This window comes from Panthera uncia (assembly GCF_023721935.1).
Source record: "Panthera uncia isolate 11264 chromosome B3 unlocalized genomic scaffold, Puncia_PCG_1.0 HiC_scaffold_1, whole genome shotgun sequence".
NCBI lineage: Eukaryota > Metazoa > Chordata > Mammalia > Carnivora > Felidae > Panthera > Panthera uncia.
In genome coordinates this window covers 82,224,040-82,243,080 of record NW_026057582.1, presented here as the reverse complement: position 1 = coordinate 82,243,080, position 19,041 = coordinate 82,224,040, and the positions used below count along the sequence as shown (strand labels likewise).

The following is a 19,041-nucleotide window of genomic DNA, read 5'->3' as shown; positions in this document are numbered from 1 at the left end:
GGGCTTGAACTCATGAACCATGAGATCATGACCTGAGTCGGAATCAAGAGTTGGACACACAACTGACTGAGCCACCCAGGTGCCCTGTTGTCTTTTCTTCAGAATTAAAGCAGAACTATCAAATACATTTCATTTTTTTGAAAGTTTGTTTTATTTTGAAAGAGAGAACGCGACCAAGTGAGAGGGGGTAGGGCAGAGAGAGAATCCCAAGCAGGCTCCACTCTGTCAGCCTGGAGCCCAATGTGGGGCTCGATCCTGTGAGCTGTGAGATCATGACCTGAGCTGAAACAAAGAGACGCTTACCCAACTGAGCCACCCAGGTGCCCTACCAAATATGTTTCGTTTTTAAAGCTCATGCCATGTACATTTGGCTTAAACCTATAGAGCTCAAACCTCTGGAGTCACATGACTACTATAGGCCCTGCAAACATTTACAGTGATGTTAGATTAGTACTAATGTTCTGACATGGAAATTAATTGGATTTTATGAGCTGAAAACTGGAGTTACCAGGGACCTGAAACCTATGTTCAGGGAGAACCACTGGTTTAAACATTATCATGTTAGAGTTTCAGTTCTTAGATTTTGAATTCTTAGTCAATTATTGTGTACTGGCAGTGTTTATCGTGCTCAGAGCAGATGAGATGCAAAAGTAGGGTTGATGTAAAAGGAAGTGGGAATAAAAGATACTATTAGGTGAACCAAATGTCTATTTCTTTTCACTCTTGCTACTTACTGTCTTGAGATCACGCCGGACTAGTGCACCAGTGAAGAGATGATATTACTGTGTTCCTGGCTCTTGAGATTTAAGTAGATTCTTTTTGCTTTTTTGGTGACTGGTCTTTTTTAGAAGGCAGATTCCTTAATGAAATTTCCTGGTGTTTTTTTTTTTTTTTTTTTTTTTTTTTTTTTTTTTTGCATCCTAGGCATAAGTGTAACAGTCACATATCGATTTGATTTCTAACTATCTTAAAAACCATAGGAGATATTTACTTTGGACTGCATCATTAGCCCGATTACATGCATTTTCTTCATATTTTACATAACATGGTTATTACTTCATTCTAGAAGAGGAAATTTTTGGAATCCTCAGTTTAAGAAAGGTATTATTAGTAGAATATTTTCACTGCATGTATGAAAGAAATGAAGAGAAATGCAAGAGTCCAATTTGACCACATAGTGATTTTACAGTTTCAAATTCCTGCTATTACAACATAGCCACGTATTGTAAAGTGGTGCAAAACTACCTACATCTGTTCTATTTTGAGATTAGTTTCTTTCCCATGTTATTCACTGAACTTTGGCTATCTCTCTTAATTAAAAATATAAAATTGAAACAAATAATTATTTTGATCAAGCCTATATATAGCTGTAAGTTTTCAAGTAAAATGTTTCTATGAAAACAATTCAATTCTTTTGCCCTGTTCCCCTCCATAAGTTTTTCTTTGTTACCGGGAAAGCGCAAACCCTTGTAAATTATCCAGTAGGTGGCAGCATCTAGTTAAAATATGCACTTTAAAAGAGTGGACTTTAGAGCCAGACTGATTTAAACTTGAACTTTAAACACGTATCTACAAACATACCCAAACCTCCTTTCTGCCTCTTTTCCCTTTGGAAAAAGGGAGAAATTCTTAGGATGAGTGTTTTTAAAAATTTTTATTATTCTTTTGGTGGGCAGGAGCAGTGAGAGAGAGAGAGAGAGAGAGAGAGAGAGAGAGAGAGAGAGAGAATCTCAAGCAGGCTCCACATTCAGGGCAGAGCCTGACATGGGGCTTGATCTCACAATCATGGGATCATGACCTGAGCTAAAATCACAAGTCAGATCTTAACCGACTGAGCCACCCAGGCACCCTAGGATGAGTAGGGTGCTTTCTTCCTTGTCTCCCTAGTCATTTGCTTAGCCTTTTATTTAAGAGTAATTTGAGGGACTTTGGGCAGGTGGAACAATGACAATTTCCAACCTGTTTTCCAGCTCCCCAAACACCAAATACATCCTAGCCTCCTGCTAACATCACAAAGAACCAACAGCAAAACAAATGAAAAGATACTTATTGTTGAGTTGTATATTTAGTTTTATTGATAGGTACTAAACACAAGTGGGGCCTTGATGCCAAGAGAAAGATAAAAACCACATTAGATTTTTTTTTTTACCACATTTTGACTCTATAATCCAGAGTTAATAACTTCAAGTTTAAGTACTGTTTGAAGTAGACAATAAGTAGACAATATTGCACTTGTTAGAGATCTTGGAAATATTTTACAAGTCTTTCCACCCCATTTTTGAGGGACCGCTTTTACATTTTTGTAGAGAACTCTGGTGAAAATCAAAACTCTATCATACTCGGAGTTTCCCCTTAGTTTTTAGAATTTCTCTGATGGATAGAGATAGAGTTCGTACTCTCTGAGGCAGTGATAGGATTGTTCCTCATCAGTGTTTTTAATGGAGGTCATTCCTTCTTCCTTTGTTACCTTCCTTTGTTACCCTGACCTCTTGTGTTTCCAGCTCCAAATTTGTAAGTGCATGTAAGCACAACAACAGTGGCATCTTAATCAATCAGGCTTCTAATGGCTGGTAAATACCTCTGTGATTTTCTGTGAAATACAGGTATATGCTACTTCTGCTCGTGGGTGTTAACACTGAATATTCTAAGAAAATTCTCCAGCTCTGATTTGCAGAGGATTGAGGGAGAAAATCACTTGCGTTAACCAGTATAGCTAAGGAGTTTTGGCTTTTAACCTCTGCTACAGTCTCAGTATTGCCTACTGATGTCTTTTGCATTCTCCAAAGTGGCTATTGCAAATTATTCTGGTTGTTTAACCTCCTACTGTCTTCTGCAAGTCCTTCACTTTGGCCTGCTTACTGTCCAGAGAAAACAATCACCTCGGTGGGAATCCCTTTCACATTCTTTCCTTCTGTCCCTAAAGTGCACTCTGACTATACTCCATCCCCCATATTTTTTACCTCAGAGTGAGACAAGGTGCTGTTCTCCAAGGCCAAGGTCAACGATGTCCCATCCCTTTCACTCTGCCCCTGGCTCCTGATCCATCCATCATTCTGTGTCTCACGTAGAGCTTCTATCTCTCCTTCTCTGTCTCACTTTACTATGTTTGAATCTTCTGGTCCTAAAACAGAAAAGAGCCATCAAACCAGCCAAAGATACAGATAGAACCTCCTCCCTGGGTTCTTCACCCTGCTCCCAAACAGGTACCACTCACTTTCCATCCTCTCCTTAAAGGTCAGACTTCTTGAAAGAATAATCCACACCTACTGGGGCTACCTGGTCAATTTCCATTTACTTCTCAACTCCTCGGTGGTCTGTATTTTCTCCTTTCACACAACAGAAACTACCTCATCAGGAGTCCTCTTAGATTCTAAACCTGGTGGCATATTTCCAATTTTTATCCTATGTGACCTCTCTGTAGCATCTGGCACAGGTAGCCAGTCATGGACCCGTAACATTTTTACTGGTATCGTTATTTCCTTCTGGCTTTCCTCTTTTTCTTCTCCCCTCTCCCTTACTTCCTAGTGTTGAAATCTGTTCCTCCTTTTGTATGTTTCTTCTATCTGGATTAGTGGTTTCATCATCCATCCAGTCTTTGTGATGGTTAATTTTATGTGTCAACTTGACTGGATCATGGGATGCCTAGATGTCTGGGTTAAGCATTATTTCTGGGTGTATCATCCAGGATGTTTCCAGGAGAGACTAGCATTTCAACTGGTAGACTGAGTTGCGTACATTACCCTCCCAGTGTGGGTGGGCATCAGCCGATCTGTTGAAGGTCTGAATAGAACTCAAAGATGGATGAAGGAAGGATTTTCCGTCTTCTGCCTGACTGCTTGAGTTGGGACATTGATCTCTTCTGGCTCTCAGTGATAATTAAATTACCTGATCAATTCTAATTATCTTTAGTTGTTTGCTTTGAGTCTTGTTAGTTTATGATCACCTGGAAAGTGTATGAATTTTTGTGTCCTTTTCAATAATTATTCCTATTCTGATAACTTCATGAAGACTTAGTGTTGAAATTTATGAATGCCTTTTATTATCTATTTAAACAATCATAAAATTTTTCTGTCTTGACACACTAATGTTTAAAAATCAATGTATTTAAATGCTAGGAAAGTCTTTTATTTCTGGGTCAGTGTTTCTTGGTTAGAGAGGATTATTCTTTTAATTTAGTACCAGATTTCAATGGCTGAATTTATTCAGAATTTTCGCATCTGTATTTATGAGATTTATAATGAGATTTTCTGTGTGTGTGTGTGTGTGTGTGTCCATGTGCATGTGTGTTATGGGGTTGATGTTAGAGGTGGGGTTAGGAGGTGTGTGCCTATGCTTTGTTAGGTTATGTTCACTTCATAAAATGATTGGGGCTGGATGTTCATTTATTTCTATGCTTTGAAATAGTTTATATAACATGGGGATTACCTGTTCCCTAAAAACTTGAAAGATTTCACTGGAAAAACCATCTGGTTCAAATAATTTCTTGGAGGCAATTCACCGACTCTTTTCTTAGCTTCTTTCATATTTACTATTATATTTCAGTTTTCTCATCTTCTGAGTCAATTCTGGCAATAAATCCATGTCTGGGAGATTCCAAAATATCCATTTCACCAAGATTTAACATTTTACTAAAAAAAATTTCGTATAGTATTTTAAAAGATTAATTCTCCTTGTTTATTATGTTCCGTATTCTTATTTCTAATTTCATTTGTGTTTTCCTTCTCTCCTTTTAATCTAAAATGTTTTCTTTTTTAAAATTAACTTTTTATTTTAGCACAGTTTTAGATTTACAGAGAAATTAGGATGGTAGTATAACGATTTCCCATATACGTGCAGCCAGTTTCCCCTATTATTACCAGAGTACAGTACGTTTGTTATAATTAATGAACCAATATTGATACATTATTATTAACTAAAACCCACACTTTATTCAGACTTTAGTGTTTACCCAATGTTTTTTCTTCTGTTCCAGGGGCCATCCAGGAGAGCACATTGCATTTAGTCATCCTGTCTCCCTAGGCTACTCTTGGCTGTGCCCTTTCTCAGACTTCCCTTGGTTTTTTTTTTTTTTAAGTTTTATTTATTTATTTTGAGCAAGAGAGAGAGTGAGCCAGTGAGTGTGGGGTAGAAACAGAGGGAGAGAAAGAGAATCTCAAGCAGTCTTGCACCATCAGCACAGAGCCTGTTGTGAGGCTTGAACCGACAAATCTCAAGATCATGACCTGAGCTGAAATCGAGTTGGATGCTTAATTGACTGAGTCACCCAGGCACCCCCTGACTTTCCTTGTTTTTGATGACTTTGGCAGTTATGAGGAGTACTGATCAAGTATTATGTGGAATTTCCAGAAATTGCAATTTATCCATGCTTTTCTTATGGTTGACTAGGGTTGTATGTTCTCGGAAGACTATAGAGTTAAAATGCCATTTCCATTTCATCACATCATAACTGTCAACATGACTCATCACTGTTGATGTTAACTTTGATCACCTGGCTGAAGAGGTGTTTGTTAGAGTTCTCCACTGTGAAGTTCTTCAATTTTTCCCCCTTTCCATCCTGTCTTCTTTGGAAGGAAGTTACTGTGCACAGCCCTTACTTGAGAGGTGGGCAGTTATGCTTCACCTCCTTGAAGGCAGAGTATTTACATAAATTATTTTGAATTATTCTGCATGGGAGATTTGTCTTTTCTTCCCATGTATCTGTTTATTCAATCATTTATTTATATCAATATAGACTTGTGGATATTTATTTTATACACTGGATTTTAATCTAATATTACTTTATTTTGCCGCTCAAATTTTTCCAGCTTTGGCCATTGGGAGCTCTTTCAGTTGACTCCTGTGTCCCTTTGATGTGCCTTCAACAACTGTGGGTTTTGTTTTGTTGTTGTTGAACACTTCCTTACTTTCTGGCACTACAGGATGCACCAGACTCAGCTTGTGTATTTCGTATCTGAGACCTAGAATCAGTTGTCTCTTCAAGGAGCCCTGGTTCCTTTGACTGGAGAAAGATATTAGATACCAAGATCTGGATGCTGGGTGTGCTTGTTGCTAGTGGGGAGTCACTGATTCTGAACCTCTGAGAAAGGAAATATTTGTGGGTATACTAACCTGTTGCATGCATTATTTATAATTTTTTTTAATGTTTATTTATTTTTGAAGGAGAGAGAGACAGAGTGTGAGTGCGGGAGGGGAAGAGAGAGAGAGGGAGACACAGAATCCCAAGCAGGCTCCAGGCTCCGAGCTGTCAGCACAGAGCCTGATGCGGGGCTCGAACTCACAAACTGCGAGATCATGACCTGAGCGGAAGTCGGACGCCCAACCGACTGAGCCACCCAGGCACCCCTGCATTATTTTTAAATAGTACTTTTTTTATAAACTACTTTTTTGAGGTGGGGGGGAGAATGAGCAGGGGAGGGGCAGAGAGAGAAGGAAGAGAGAGAATCCCAGTCTGGCTCCACGCCCAGTGTGGTATGACTATGAGATCAAGACCTGAGCCGAAATCAAGAGTTGGACGCTTAAGCGACTGAGCCCCCCAGGCGCCCCTAAATATTTCTATGTGTAACCATCTGTATCTATGTTAAGCTAAACATGAGTTTATACTGAGATCTCCGACTTTATTATTTTACCACATGAATCATTCTAGCCATTTCCCCTTCGTTACCTGTAATCTCCACTCCCAACAAGGAGAAACCTGGCTCTCACCATTGGCCCTTCATTCACCCATTGCTCACTTCTACTATACGTGTAGTGATATCAAAACTGTTCCCCTGTACCCCTATAGGAAACAATCAGCTGGAGTCCAGTGCTCAGGTGCCATCTCTACTGCCTTTAGGCTTGCAGACTCCACTCATTTCCAGAGTTACTCAAGGTGAACGCCTTTTTCCTCTGCCCCCTCCAGTGAGATCGCTTCAGAGATTTGTAACATAGTTAGATTGTTTGGTCACATTCTACATTCCATCCTGGGATTCTATGACATCTAATATGAATTCTAATTCTAATTCACATTCTAATAATAGTTTGAAAACTTTCATGCCTTAAGATTTACTCTTTGTGCTGTGAAGTTATAGGTTGTCAAACGTGCGGTGTCATGTAACCAGGATTAGACTATCATGCAGAATAGTTTTACCCCTGTGAAAAATCCCCGGTGTGACTTCCCATTCAACTCTCCCTCCTGCCCCTGCTCCCCTAGCCATTCTGGTCTTTTCACTGCCTCTGTAGTTTGCCTTTTCCAGAATGGTATGTAATTAGAATCATACAGCACGTAGCCTTTTCAGATTGGGTTCTTTCTCTTAGCACTCTGCATTTAAGATTCATCTGATGTCTTTTTGTGGCTTGAGAGCTGCTTACTTTCTTTGTCTCTGAATAGTATTTCATTTTATGGATGTACCACAGTTTGTTTATACCTTCACCTATTGAGAGGCGTCTTGATTGCTTCCAGTTTTTGGTGATTATGAATAAAACTGCTTTACACATGGTATGCAGGTATTTTTGTGGACGTAAAATTTCCATTTAGGTAAATATCTAGGAGCAGGATTGTTGAAACATATAGTAACACTGTTTGACTTTGAAAGACACTGCCTGTCTTTCAAGTTAGCTGTACAGTTTTATATTCCTATCTGCAAACAATGAGAGTTCCTGTTGCTTTGCATCCTTGGCAGCAATCGGTATTGTTTTTTGTATGTTAGCCATTCTAATAGGTAGATAGTAGTATCTTATTGTTGTTTTAATTTGCATTTCCCTAATGACAAATGATGGTATCTTTCCAGATGCTTATTTGCTATTTGTATATTTTCTTTACTGAGTTGTCTGTTCAGATATTTTGCCCATTTAAAAAATTGGATTATTGTGGGGCTCCTGGGTGACTCAGTCCATTAAGCGTCGACTTCGGCTCAGGTCATGATCTCATGGTTCATGAGTTCGAGCCCCATGTCGGGCTCTGTGCTGACAGCTCAGAGCCTGGAGCCCGCTTCAGATTCTGTGTTTCCCTCTCTTTCTGCACCTCCCCTGCTTGCGTGCTGTCTCTGTCTCTCAATAAATAACTGTTAAAAAAGTTGAAAAAATGGGATTATTGTCTTCTTCTTTTTAAGTGCTTTGTATATTTTGGATATGTGTTTTGTAAATAATTTCTTTAAGCCTGTGGCTAGTTGTTTCATTCTCTTTACAGTGTCTTAGGTAGAGCAGAAGTTTTTAATTTAATGAAGTTCAATATATCAATTTTGTTCTTTCATGTATCATACTTTTGGTGTTATATATGAAAACATATCCCCAAACCCAAGATCACATGGCTTTTTCTCCTATATTTTCTTTTAGAAGTTTTGTAGTTGTGTATTTTACATTTAGGTTTGTAATTCAATTGAGTTAGTATTTGTGAAAAGTGTAAGATGTCTAGAGCTGGTCTGGTCTTGTCTGGTCTTGTGTGCCCTTCTCTGTCTTGTCTTGTCTTGTCTTGTCTTGCCTTGCCTTGCCTTGCCTTGCCTTGCCTTCCCTTCCCTTCCCTTCCCTTCCCTTCCCTTCCCTTCCCTTGTTTTTGGTTTTGTTTTTCTTTTCTTTTCTTTTCTTTTCTTTTCTTTTCTTTTCTTTTCTTTTCTTTTCTTTCCTGTTCACATGGACATCTAGTTAGTTATTACAGCACCATGTTAAAGAGATCATCCTCTCTCCATTGAATTGCCTTTGCTCTTTTGTTAAAGATCAATTGACTATATTTTTGTGGGTCTATTTCTGAACTCTCTCTTCTGTTTCAGTGATCTGCGTATTTATTCTTTCATCAAAATATGTCATCTTCATTACAATTAGTGTTTTCTTTTTTTAAAATTACACTTGTAGATTTTTCTACCTTCAAGAGCCAGCTTTGAATTTCTTTGCTAATTCTAGCTCATTTCTTTCTTATTTCTTTTTTTGACCTTGCTATTGTTTTCTCTAGCTTCTTTAGTCAAGTTAGTTAAGCTTATTTTATTTTTCCTTAAAATCTGTATATTAGTCTGCTAGAGCTGCCATAAAAAGATACCACAGGTTGGGTGGCTTAAAAACAGCAGAAACTTATTTTCTCACAGCTCTGGAGGTTAGAAGTCAAAGATCAAGATACTGGAAAATTCATTTTGTGGTGCGGTCGCTCCTCCCAGCCTGCCGATGGCCACCTTCTCACTGTGTCCTCATGGCCTTCTCTCTGTGCTCCAGAGAAGTGGCGGAAGTGGTAAAGGTTATCTCTGGTTTCTTTTCCTGTTCTTGGAAGGCCATAAATTCTATTAGATTAGGGCCCCATCCAGTGACTTCAGTTAGCTTTTATTACCTCCTTAACAGCCCTGTTAAGTACAGTCACATTGAGGGTTAGGGCTTCAGCCTACAGATTTTGGAGGGATACAATTCAGTCTGTAACAATATGATAAAAGCATCATTGCTATGAATTTATTTCTGAAAATAACTTTATCTCTCAAGTGCATTCTTTATGGTGTTCTCACTATTCTCTATTGTTATTGTGTTCTTGTTTCCTTATTGATCTAATAGTTCAGTGGAAAATGATGGTGCCTTTCCCTTGTTCTCTAGAATTTTTTATAAGCCCTATATTTTAAAAGCTAATATGGCAACGTATAATATTATGGTCATTGCTTTGATATTTTGAATTTATTGAAATGATAGTCTAATAGAATAGTTCTCAATTGTAAGGGACATTTGGGTATGTGCATTTTTGGTTGGCATAATGATATGCAATGGGGGAGGGCTTCATCTAGTTTACAGGGGTAAGTGAGAATTTCTAGATCTCCATGCCATAGGCCAGCCATGAGGAAGTGTGTGTGTGTGTGTGTGTGTGTGTGTGTGTGAGAGAGAGAGAGAGAGAGAGAGAGAGAGAGGGAGAGAGAGAGAGAGAGAGAAAATGAATTTCAGGCCCTGTCTCCCTCTAAACGTGGCACACTGCCTTTGCTGCTTTGCAGCTGTCATGTGTAAATGTGGAGCACTGTGTGTGGAGTCTTCTTTCAGAGTTCCAAGTGTGCAGCGAGGCACCTGGCTTTCCTTGTTTTCTTTGGGTGTGTGTGGGGGGGTGTCTCAATCCAACTTCAGGATTTCACCCACCTCCAAGGGAATGTGTACCACGAAGCAGCTTCACACTTGTGTCACTTGTATCTACTCTAAACTCATTTCCTCCGGTGCTCTTCTGGGTCCTTCTGCACCGTGTGGGATGGGCTTTGATTTCTTCCTTAGGAGGCAGGAAACAACTTAAAATCACATCCTGCAATCTTTCGCTTGTAAGGCTCTTATTTAAAATGTGCTCAGTCCCTCACACTCTGGCTCTTGATCTCTGAAGGGAGATTCCCCCAACTCCCCCCGAATAAATGTTTCTAGTGAGGAGAGCAATTATTAAAAATTTCCTATTAAATTTAATTTTGATATAATTTCAGATGTCAAGTCTCAAGAAAAGTACAAAGAGTTTTCAAGACCCTTTATCCAGATTCTCCAAGTGTTAACATTTTACCACATCCTCCTCTGTCTCTGTCTCTGTCTCTCTCGGTATAGATTTGTCTCTCTTCACACGAGGACACGTGTTCACACACACATGCACAAATCAGGTAATTAATGTTGATTCAATACTATTATTCAATCTACAGGCCTTATTCATATTTTGCCAAGTGTCCCGCTAAAATCCTTTGTAACAAAAGAATTTAGTTGTCATGTCTCTTTGGTCATTCTTTGTGTTTTACGACATTGGCGTTTTTGAAGACCATAGGCTTGATATTTTGTAGGTTGTTCCCCAGTCTGGGTTTGTTTACATTTCCACAAGCTTAGGTTCATGTTATACATTTTGGGCAGGAATCCCACTGTGTCCTCCAGGGATCCTAGCAGAAAGTGCATGATGTCGATTGTCCCATCACTGTAAGGTTAACCTTGATCACTTGGTTGAAGTGGTGTCTTCCAGGTTTCTCCACTGTAAAGTTAGTATTTTTCCTTTTTTACTGAGTAAGTTCTCTCGTGGAGATATACTCTGAAGCTATTCTGTCATTCTTCAAAGTTTCACCTGCTGCTCTTATCATCTATTGGTGATTCTTATCTGAATCTAGTATTATTATGATGGTTACCCAATGGCTCTTTTCTTTTCTTTTTGAAGTTTATTTATTTATTTTGGGAGAGAGAGCGAGTGCACACATGCATGAGCAGGGGAGGAGAAGAGAGAGAGGAAGAGAGGGAATCCTAAGCAGGCTCTGAACTGTCAGTGCACGACTTGGGGTTCTATCCCATGTACCGTGAGATCATGATCTGAACCAAAATCAAGAGTCCGACACTTAACCGACTCAGCCACCCAGGCACCACCCCCCACCCCCAATGGCTGTTTTCTAGTTCTGACATTTCGTTTACAGTAATCAGTTGTTTCCTTACTGTAAGGAAGAGCTTTCTAAAGGAGGAATTTGGAAATTCAGAAGATGCTTTTTGTTTTTTTCTCTTGAGGAGTTAAGCTTCTGCAATTGAATACCAGACTTCCAAAACTGTTGTCTTTTAAACTCAAAGCTGAGCTATCAGGCCTTTGTTCTAGGCTGTACTTACTTTCTCTCTGAGGTACTGAATATACAGAATACCGCTGAGAATATGGGTAAAGAGCCACAGAGTCACGAGGATAATTTTAGCCTCAGAAAAGGCCTTAGTTTAAAAATCTCCAAATATCACTATGCTGTAATAGTTTTTAGTATTGCAAGATTTCATATTTTTGCATCTTTATAGATGCTTCAGTGTAAAAGTGAGTGAAACTCCTATTAAGAAGGAATTATGGGATCAAAAGTAAATATACTACCACTTGACAAGAACTTTAAACCTTTTTGTCTTTTCCACAAATGTAGCTTATCCCTCTTCCACTCTAGGCTTATACCACTGATTTGCTAGATTAACTCCTCTTCAAAGATTGTGTGGGATTAAAGTTGGAATGACAATTCCAACAATGCTACATTATTATGAATTCCAAATTAGGGAACTGGAATTGATACATTTCTTTTTACTATCAGAAGTTGTATGTTTTGAATTTGGTGATATTTGTATGTTAGGGTGAATGTATCTTCTGTGTACTTCCTTTGCCTGTATCATCTCAAAGAGGTGCTTGAATCAAGTTTGCTTTAAAGATAGGTGGTGGATCCTGTAATATCTTTAAGATTTATCATGTTTCGAAAGCAGAAATATTTCTTTGCCACAACCTGGCAGTTTCTCACGTTAAGACATAGAAAGAGACTTAAAAAAATAGGATACTTATTTATGTTAGCAGTTTCTTACAAATATCTTAATGTCTCAATTAGCTAAATAGGATAAAATAAAATAAATTACATTGAAACGAGTTGAAAAACACAATTTCCTAATTTCTTTATGGGTGTAAGCCCAAGAGTGTAAATCCTAAAAGGAAGAAACCTAATTGCTAAGAGTCTTCTGGTTTTCTCTTTCAAACACATGCTTTTATCTTTTCTTTTCTTTTTTTATTTTAATTTTTTATTTTTAAAATTTACATACAAATTAGTTAGTATATAGTGCAACAATGATTTCAGGAGTAGATTCCTTAGTGCCCCTTACCCATTTAACCCATCCCCCCTCCCACACCCTCTCCAGTAACCCTCTGTTTGTTCTCCATATTTATGAGTCTCCTCTGTTTTGTCCCCCTCCCTGTTTTTATATGATTTTTGTTTCCCTTCCCTTATGTTCATCTGTTTTGTCTCTTGAAGTCCTCATATGAGTGAAGTCATATGATATTTGTCTTTCTCTGACTGACTAATTTCACTTAGCATAATACTTTCAGGTTCCATCCACGTAGTTGCAAATGGCAAGATTTCATTCTTTTTGATTGCCGAGTAATACTCCATTGTATACCACATCTTCTTTATCCATTCATCCATCGATGGATGGACATTTGGGCTCTTTCCATACTTTGGCTATTGTTGATAGTGCTGCTATAAACATTGGGGTGCATGTGTCCCTTCGGAACAGCACACCTGTATCCCTTGGATAAATGCCTAGCAGTGCAGTTGCTGGGTTGAAGAGTAGTTCTATCTTTTAGTTTTTTGAGGAAACTTCGTACTGTTTTCCAGAGTGGCTGTACCAGCTTGCATTCCTAACACAATGCTTTTATCTTGATGACTAACCCTATATCTGAAATCTTTACTTTGGGGACCTAAAACAAAAGGAAAAATACAAAGTTACTCTGTGCATATTCTCTATATTACGAATGTTGGGATTTGGATACATTAATTCCAGGGAGTTAAAGCGATATTTTAGCACACACTTGTACATCTTATTTGCACAGAAGTTCTAGGGAAATGCTTTTTGACTCTGGATTTTGATATCCAGATGCTTTTTGATATCTGGATTTTCTCCTGTTCATTTCAATGGCTAAAGTGTACAAATATAATTTCTACTTGGAAGTGACATTTTAAGAAATGTATATGTGGAGGGGATTGAGGAATATTGCAGAGAATACTAGATCTTACTTTTAAACAGTTGTTAATTTAGACACTTTCCCACTTATTTTGTGTATTGAACAAGTGAGTTTTTAAATCAACAGATCCTTCTTGCTACGAGCATGAAGACACCTTTTTCTCAGTGTTTCACACTCAAGTCCCTCCAGAAGAATATGAAAACCGTAAACAGAATGTCAATCAAGGTATGTTATAATTTGTGTGACTTTGCATATTGTCACAAGAAATATAGCTATATATAGAAATATTCACAAATGAAATGATTTGATCTGATTTAATCCAGAGGCAGGTGAAAGTGACTGAATGAATCAAGATGAAACAAGATTGGTCATGCATTAATCATTGTTGAAGTTAGTTGTTGAGGGTTTATCATAGCATTCATTCTACTTTTGGATATTTAAAATTTTATATGATAAAGAGTTAAAGAAAAGCTGGCTGCAAGTAATGGAAAACTAACTTAAGCAAAAAAGAAAATTTATGGAAACAATCCTGGAGGTAGACAGCTTTTTTGATTCCCAAAAGCATATTCTGTGGTTAGTCATTGAGAGGGAAACTCAATGCCAGAATTGCAGAGAAGATACCAACTGATCCAGCTTGGGTTAAATGCTTATCACTGGTCCAACCAACTCATCAAACCGAGCAAGGGTTTGGGTTACTGTAGAAACATGGAAACTTCTGTTCCTGTTGATCACCATCAGGATGGGGAGAAGAGGACATTTCTAGTGAGACAGTTCTGACCAGACAGTCCAATGTTTTTACTATAGTTTATTGAAAGTGTATTTTAAAGAAATCATTATAAATGTAGATGTGGATGCATTTAATATGTTATCTTAATATTGTATTTTTAAGAGTATATGAAATTTTGACGGAATGAATAGACTATATATTTCAGCTCAAAAGGCTATGTACAAGTTGTAATATGGGGAAAAGTTCTGTTTTGTATCTAAGGAGGCCATGCACCAAAAAAGTAACTCGTACTTTAACTATTGGTAGTTGATTAAGAAACATTGATTAAAGAAATGAAATCCCAATTCTAAAGCCCAGATTTATTTGCCTAGACACTTGTAACTTAAATTTGAGTGAAACTTTTTTCTTACCCAAATTTATTTTTGTTTGAAAAGAATTTAAATCCAGAGACCTTACTCTCTTCCCGGTTCTTTCTAGGTATTGTTATCAAAATATATTCTTTAATTATTAAATTTGTGTTGAATCTTTGATAATTAGCTATAAATATGCCAACTTACTAGCTCCCTTAGTCCTTTTTATTGATGTACCCTCTCTTATAAGGCAGAGATAACTTTTAAGTAAACCTTTTCTGTGTTGAGCTACTGGTGGGTGTTTTTCCCTCTAGGACTTTAATGTGTCCATTTGTCCTGATTTGTAGGGTAGATTCCATTTGTCACTTAAGAAAAGTCTTCCCTATGACTGTTTTTAGAGCTTTAAAGAAGCTTTCACATGATCTTGCTTTAAATGCTTTGAACATGACGACAGTGAAGAAAGATATTTAGTAAAGGGAATAAGAGTCCACAAGTATTTTCCTCACCCTTGTTTTGAGCACCCAGGGTCGGAAGGTGACTCAGGCCTCTTTTCAAAGGTTGAGAAAAACTGACAAAGTGAGATAAGCTGTAAGGCTTTGTGCAGATGGGATGTGGAACATCCAGGACACTTATGCCCAGACCTTGCTTAAAAGACAGGTGTGAACAAACACTTACTGTTCAGAGAGGGTGCTGGCATATTAATAGAATCACAGGATAGATGACTCTAGTCTTTTGGGGAAGTTTTGTTTCATATAAAGACTAAAATAAAATATATTGTATTAATTAATTAATTTCCTCTGAATATAGGTGGCACACATGTTATGCTAGTTTGAGATGTACCACATAGTGATTTGACAGGTTTATATGTTAATCCACACTCACCACAAGTGTAGCTCCCTCGGCCACCATGCCACGCTATCATGATGTCATTGACTCGATTCCCTACGCTGTGCCTTTCATCCCTGTGACCCATCCATTCCATGATTGGAAACCTGTATCTGCCACTCCCCTTCACCTGTTTTGCCCATCTCCTACCCGCCCCCCACCCCCGCCGGAGACCATCACTTTGCTCTCCATACTATAGGTCTAATTTGGCTTTTTGTTTGTTTGTTTATCCATTTGTTTTGCTTTTTAGATTCCACATATGAGCGAAATCATATGGTATTTGTCTTTCTTGGTCTGACTTATTTCACTTAGCATAATTCCTCTACGTTCATTTGTGTTGTCGTAAATGGCGAGATCTTACTATTTTTTATGGCTGAGTAATATTCATGTGTGTGAGTGTGTACATGTATTATATCTTTTGCACCCATAAGAATAAATCTCCATATATATATTAGGTTTCTGGATTTGGAGTTTGGAAGTTTTTCTATGTGTGTTATATATTTTAAATGTATGCATAAGGTAAAATTGTAGCATAATGGACAATTATAATTATGAAAAATTTTGAACTTTTTTTAATATTAGATTTTACCTATGATGTGGAAGGAAATGAGTCATTGATCAGAGCAGAAAAGAAACCTTTCTCAAATACAGAAAAGATTAAGCTCAGGGGTAAACACAGCCAGGATTTTATTAAACGAAACATTGAGGTATGTACTTAGAAATTTAGAAACCAGAATATGGGATTAAATGAGTTATGAAAATAAAAACAGTTGTGTTCAGTGTCTTTAAATCTTTTTTTTTTTTGATCATGACACATATGTATGTAATTGAAACAGTCTATATAAATGAAAGAAAAATTTTATGGACCAGTACTTAACTTTACTAGTTTTAATTCCATCCTATCTTATTCTACCTCTTTTAGAAATGCTAGCTGCAACTCAATACGTTTATTTCACTACCCAGAAATGAATCCGGTTCCTGCAATTTGAAAAACATTTATTTAGGTAATAGCGTCAGACAATGCTTCCCAGATTTTAAATTGCATATTAGTAAAATTGGCTTTTGAAAGTAATGAGACTGATGTTATAGCTGGTGCATTTAGAAATTTGCATGGAAAATGCTCCTGGCACAGCTGGAGAGGCCAGTTGGTTGTCTGTCCCCTGACCCCTCCAGCTGAGCCTCCAGGAAGCCTATCACTTGTCACTTGCCTTGATTATTTCAACCTTGATCTTCCAGACCCTACAGCCTGACTTGGTGTCCTCAAGGCAAACTAAGCAAGGGAAAAGGGGTTCCCCTATTTGACCAAAATGCTGATTAATTAATTTATGGTGAGAAATGTAGGTGCAGTGGGCAGAAGTCTTGTGGCAAACCACTCAGGCAGTCAGGTTACTAGAAAACTGCATTGGTGAGTGTAAAGTTATTCATAAGAGCAGAGAGTTAAATAATTCCTCCCAGTTCAAGTCTGATGCTTCTTCCACAACTGCCACGTCATTTCCAGGTAGACTAGATTTGTGGGTCAATGTGCCACTGCCAGGACTGGCCTCTGGGCCTCTGGTTTTTCTCTTTATGTTCGTCTGATCTGAAGGAAACTTCCAACCTGATCTCTCTGTGCTGGCCCATTTTATGTTGATTTATTTAATTTGTCAAGAACAGTAGCGTTTTCCCCACACCCGGGGTTCTTGCTTACACAGCAGCCCCCCCCCCCCATAGATTTCCCTTTTCCCCTTTTAACAACAGTCGCTGAATCTTTGTTCAAATTCCTGATATGACGCTCTTGAAATGTCAAAGCAATTTCATTTAGGAGAGAGCAGGATGTGCAGCTTGCAAGCGGGCACTTCTTTTTGGGTGCGACGAAAGAGTGACTTTATGATGGATGATGTTGCGAAGGGCAAGAAGAACTTTGTTCAGTAGCGTGCCCGGTGCCATACCATGGAAAGGGGAGGGACGCACAAGAATGAGACAAATCCCCATGGTCTGTTTGGGTGAGAGACAAGTCAGTCCCCTGGAGTTTCTTACACGGATGCCAACAAGAATAAAGACATCACCTGGGGATAGGAGACACTGACGGAGTAGTTGGAGAATCCCAAGAAGTACATCCCTGGAAGAAAACTGATCTTCGCTGGCTTTAAGAAGACAAAGGGAGAGGACAGACTTGATAGTTTATCTCAAAAAAGCTACTAAGGAGTAATCATTGGCCACTGCTTATTTATTACAGAAACAAATGTCTCATGACTTCTTTTATGTGTACCATATTTAAATTGATCTCAGGCACCAGAGTTTGGATCAGGAATGGCTGACAGACTATTCCTTTTGGACAGTCCTGATTTAAGTACGATTGGCTTGTGGTTAAGTGAATCTGATCAGCTTTTTGAACTTGGATAGTAATCCTGGTTCAGAATTACCAGAATTAGCAGTGCTGTCCCTGTTTTCCCCTTTGAAAGATAGGGTTGGAATCGATTGGTAATGTTCAACTTTTCACAGAGATGGTAACCACCATCTCTAAACCTGTAGGAGATGGGTTTAATACTTAGAATTATATAACTTGTTATATTTATTTAAATACTGAGGAAATCCCTTTACTCTCCCAACAAATAGCAAGACTCAGCTGGGTTTTAATGTTGTGTTAGTTAGCCTGTAAAAGGCCAGGGGTGAAGCTGGCAATGTCCACTTTATCTTTTTGGTCCTAACTGCCGATTTAATTAAAGTTCACGGCATCTAAAATGCTACCTTTTGCTTAATTAAACACATTTTCATATGGCTTATGTATAATACCAAACAAAGAATATTTAACACTTCTCACATTTTATAGATGAGCTGTAAGGCCAGATATTTTTAAAATTTAGTGTGACCTGCCACACTATAGTAGCGAACTTTGCTTGCGAATTCTTCGCTCAGTCAGACTAAATTATAATTCAGGATTGTCTTTTAAACAGCCCTTCAATAACGCAACTGTAGAAATACCACATATGTGTGATTGCTAATGGTGCTTTTGCCAACTCATTAGAAGGATTAAAGTAGAGGACATATGCCATCAGCACACATGTGTAAATTATGTAATAAGGCTTAAGATAATTAAAAATCACAGATAAAAACAAATAAATAAAAGCAGTTTCTTTCAGTAGATATATGCCACATAGGAAGTGGCAAGATCCTTCCAAATACCTCAGCAGATAAGTTATTACATTGATATATAATGAGAGGTTTGCAAACTTCCCATGTGTTTTATTGTTTTATATTTTAAATAAAGTGTTGTTGAAATGGCTAACATGAGGGCCGGCTTATAGCTGGAATGTACCTCACAAATGAAAAATGCCTAATCTCACAACTTTTACCTTAGTGTGTCTGTACCATAGAAACCTCAGGGCCCACTTTTATTTTCCTGAACATGAATTGCTTTGAATATTTCCTTTTTTTTTTTATTATTACATTCTATAGTTGGCTAAGGATTCAGGAATGCCAGTGCTTATGATTGACAGAGAGAAGAAAAGGCTGACTGAACTTTTGAAGGACTTAGATGACAAAGATTCGGGGCTGTCCAGTCCTGAGGTACGTAAGCTCTGATATTCAGTGACTTCTACCCTTCCCCTCCTTCTCCTTCTCCTCCTTCTCCTTCTTCTCCTTCTCCTCCTTCTCTTTCTTCTCCTTCTCCTCCTTCTCCTTCTTCTCCTTCTCCTCCTTCTCCTTCT

General features: G+C 38.1%; 1 protein-coding gene and 1 pseudogene across 2 annotated transcripts in view; both read left to right on the top strand.

Annotated features, from left to right (window-relative positions):
* Positions 1-19,041, top strand: part of FSIP1 (fibrous sheath interacting protein 1) — a 196,943-nt gene that overhangs the window by 26,950 nt on the left and 150,952 nt on the right. For both annotated transcript variants that reach the window (XM_049613332.1, XM_049613331.1), the window contains exons 6-8: positions 13,520-13,618; positions 15,938-16,062; positions 18,791-18,901. In XM_049613332.1, coding sequence (XP_049469289.1) covers positions 13,520-13,618; positions 15,938-16,062; positions 18,791-18,901 — 335 coding nt within the window. The remainder of the gene's footprint in view (positions 1-13,519; positions 13,619-15,937; positions 16,063-18,790; positions 18,902-19,041) is intronic.
* LOC125909853 (cytochrome c-like) lies at positions 16,764-17,543 on the top strand (annotated as a pseudogene).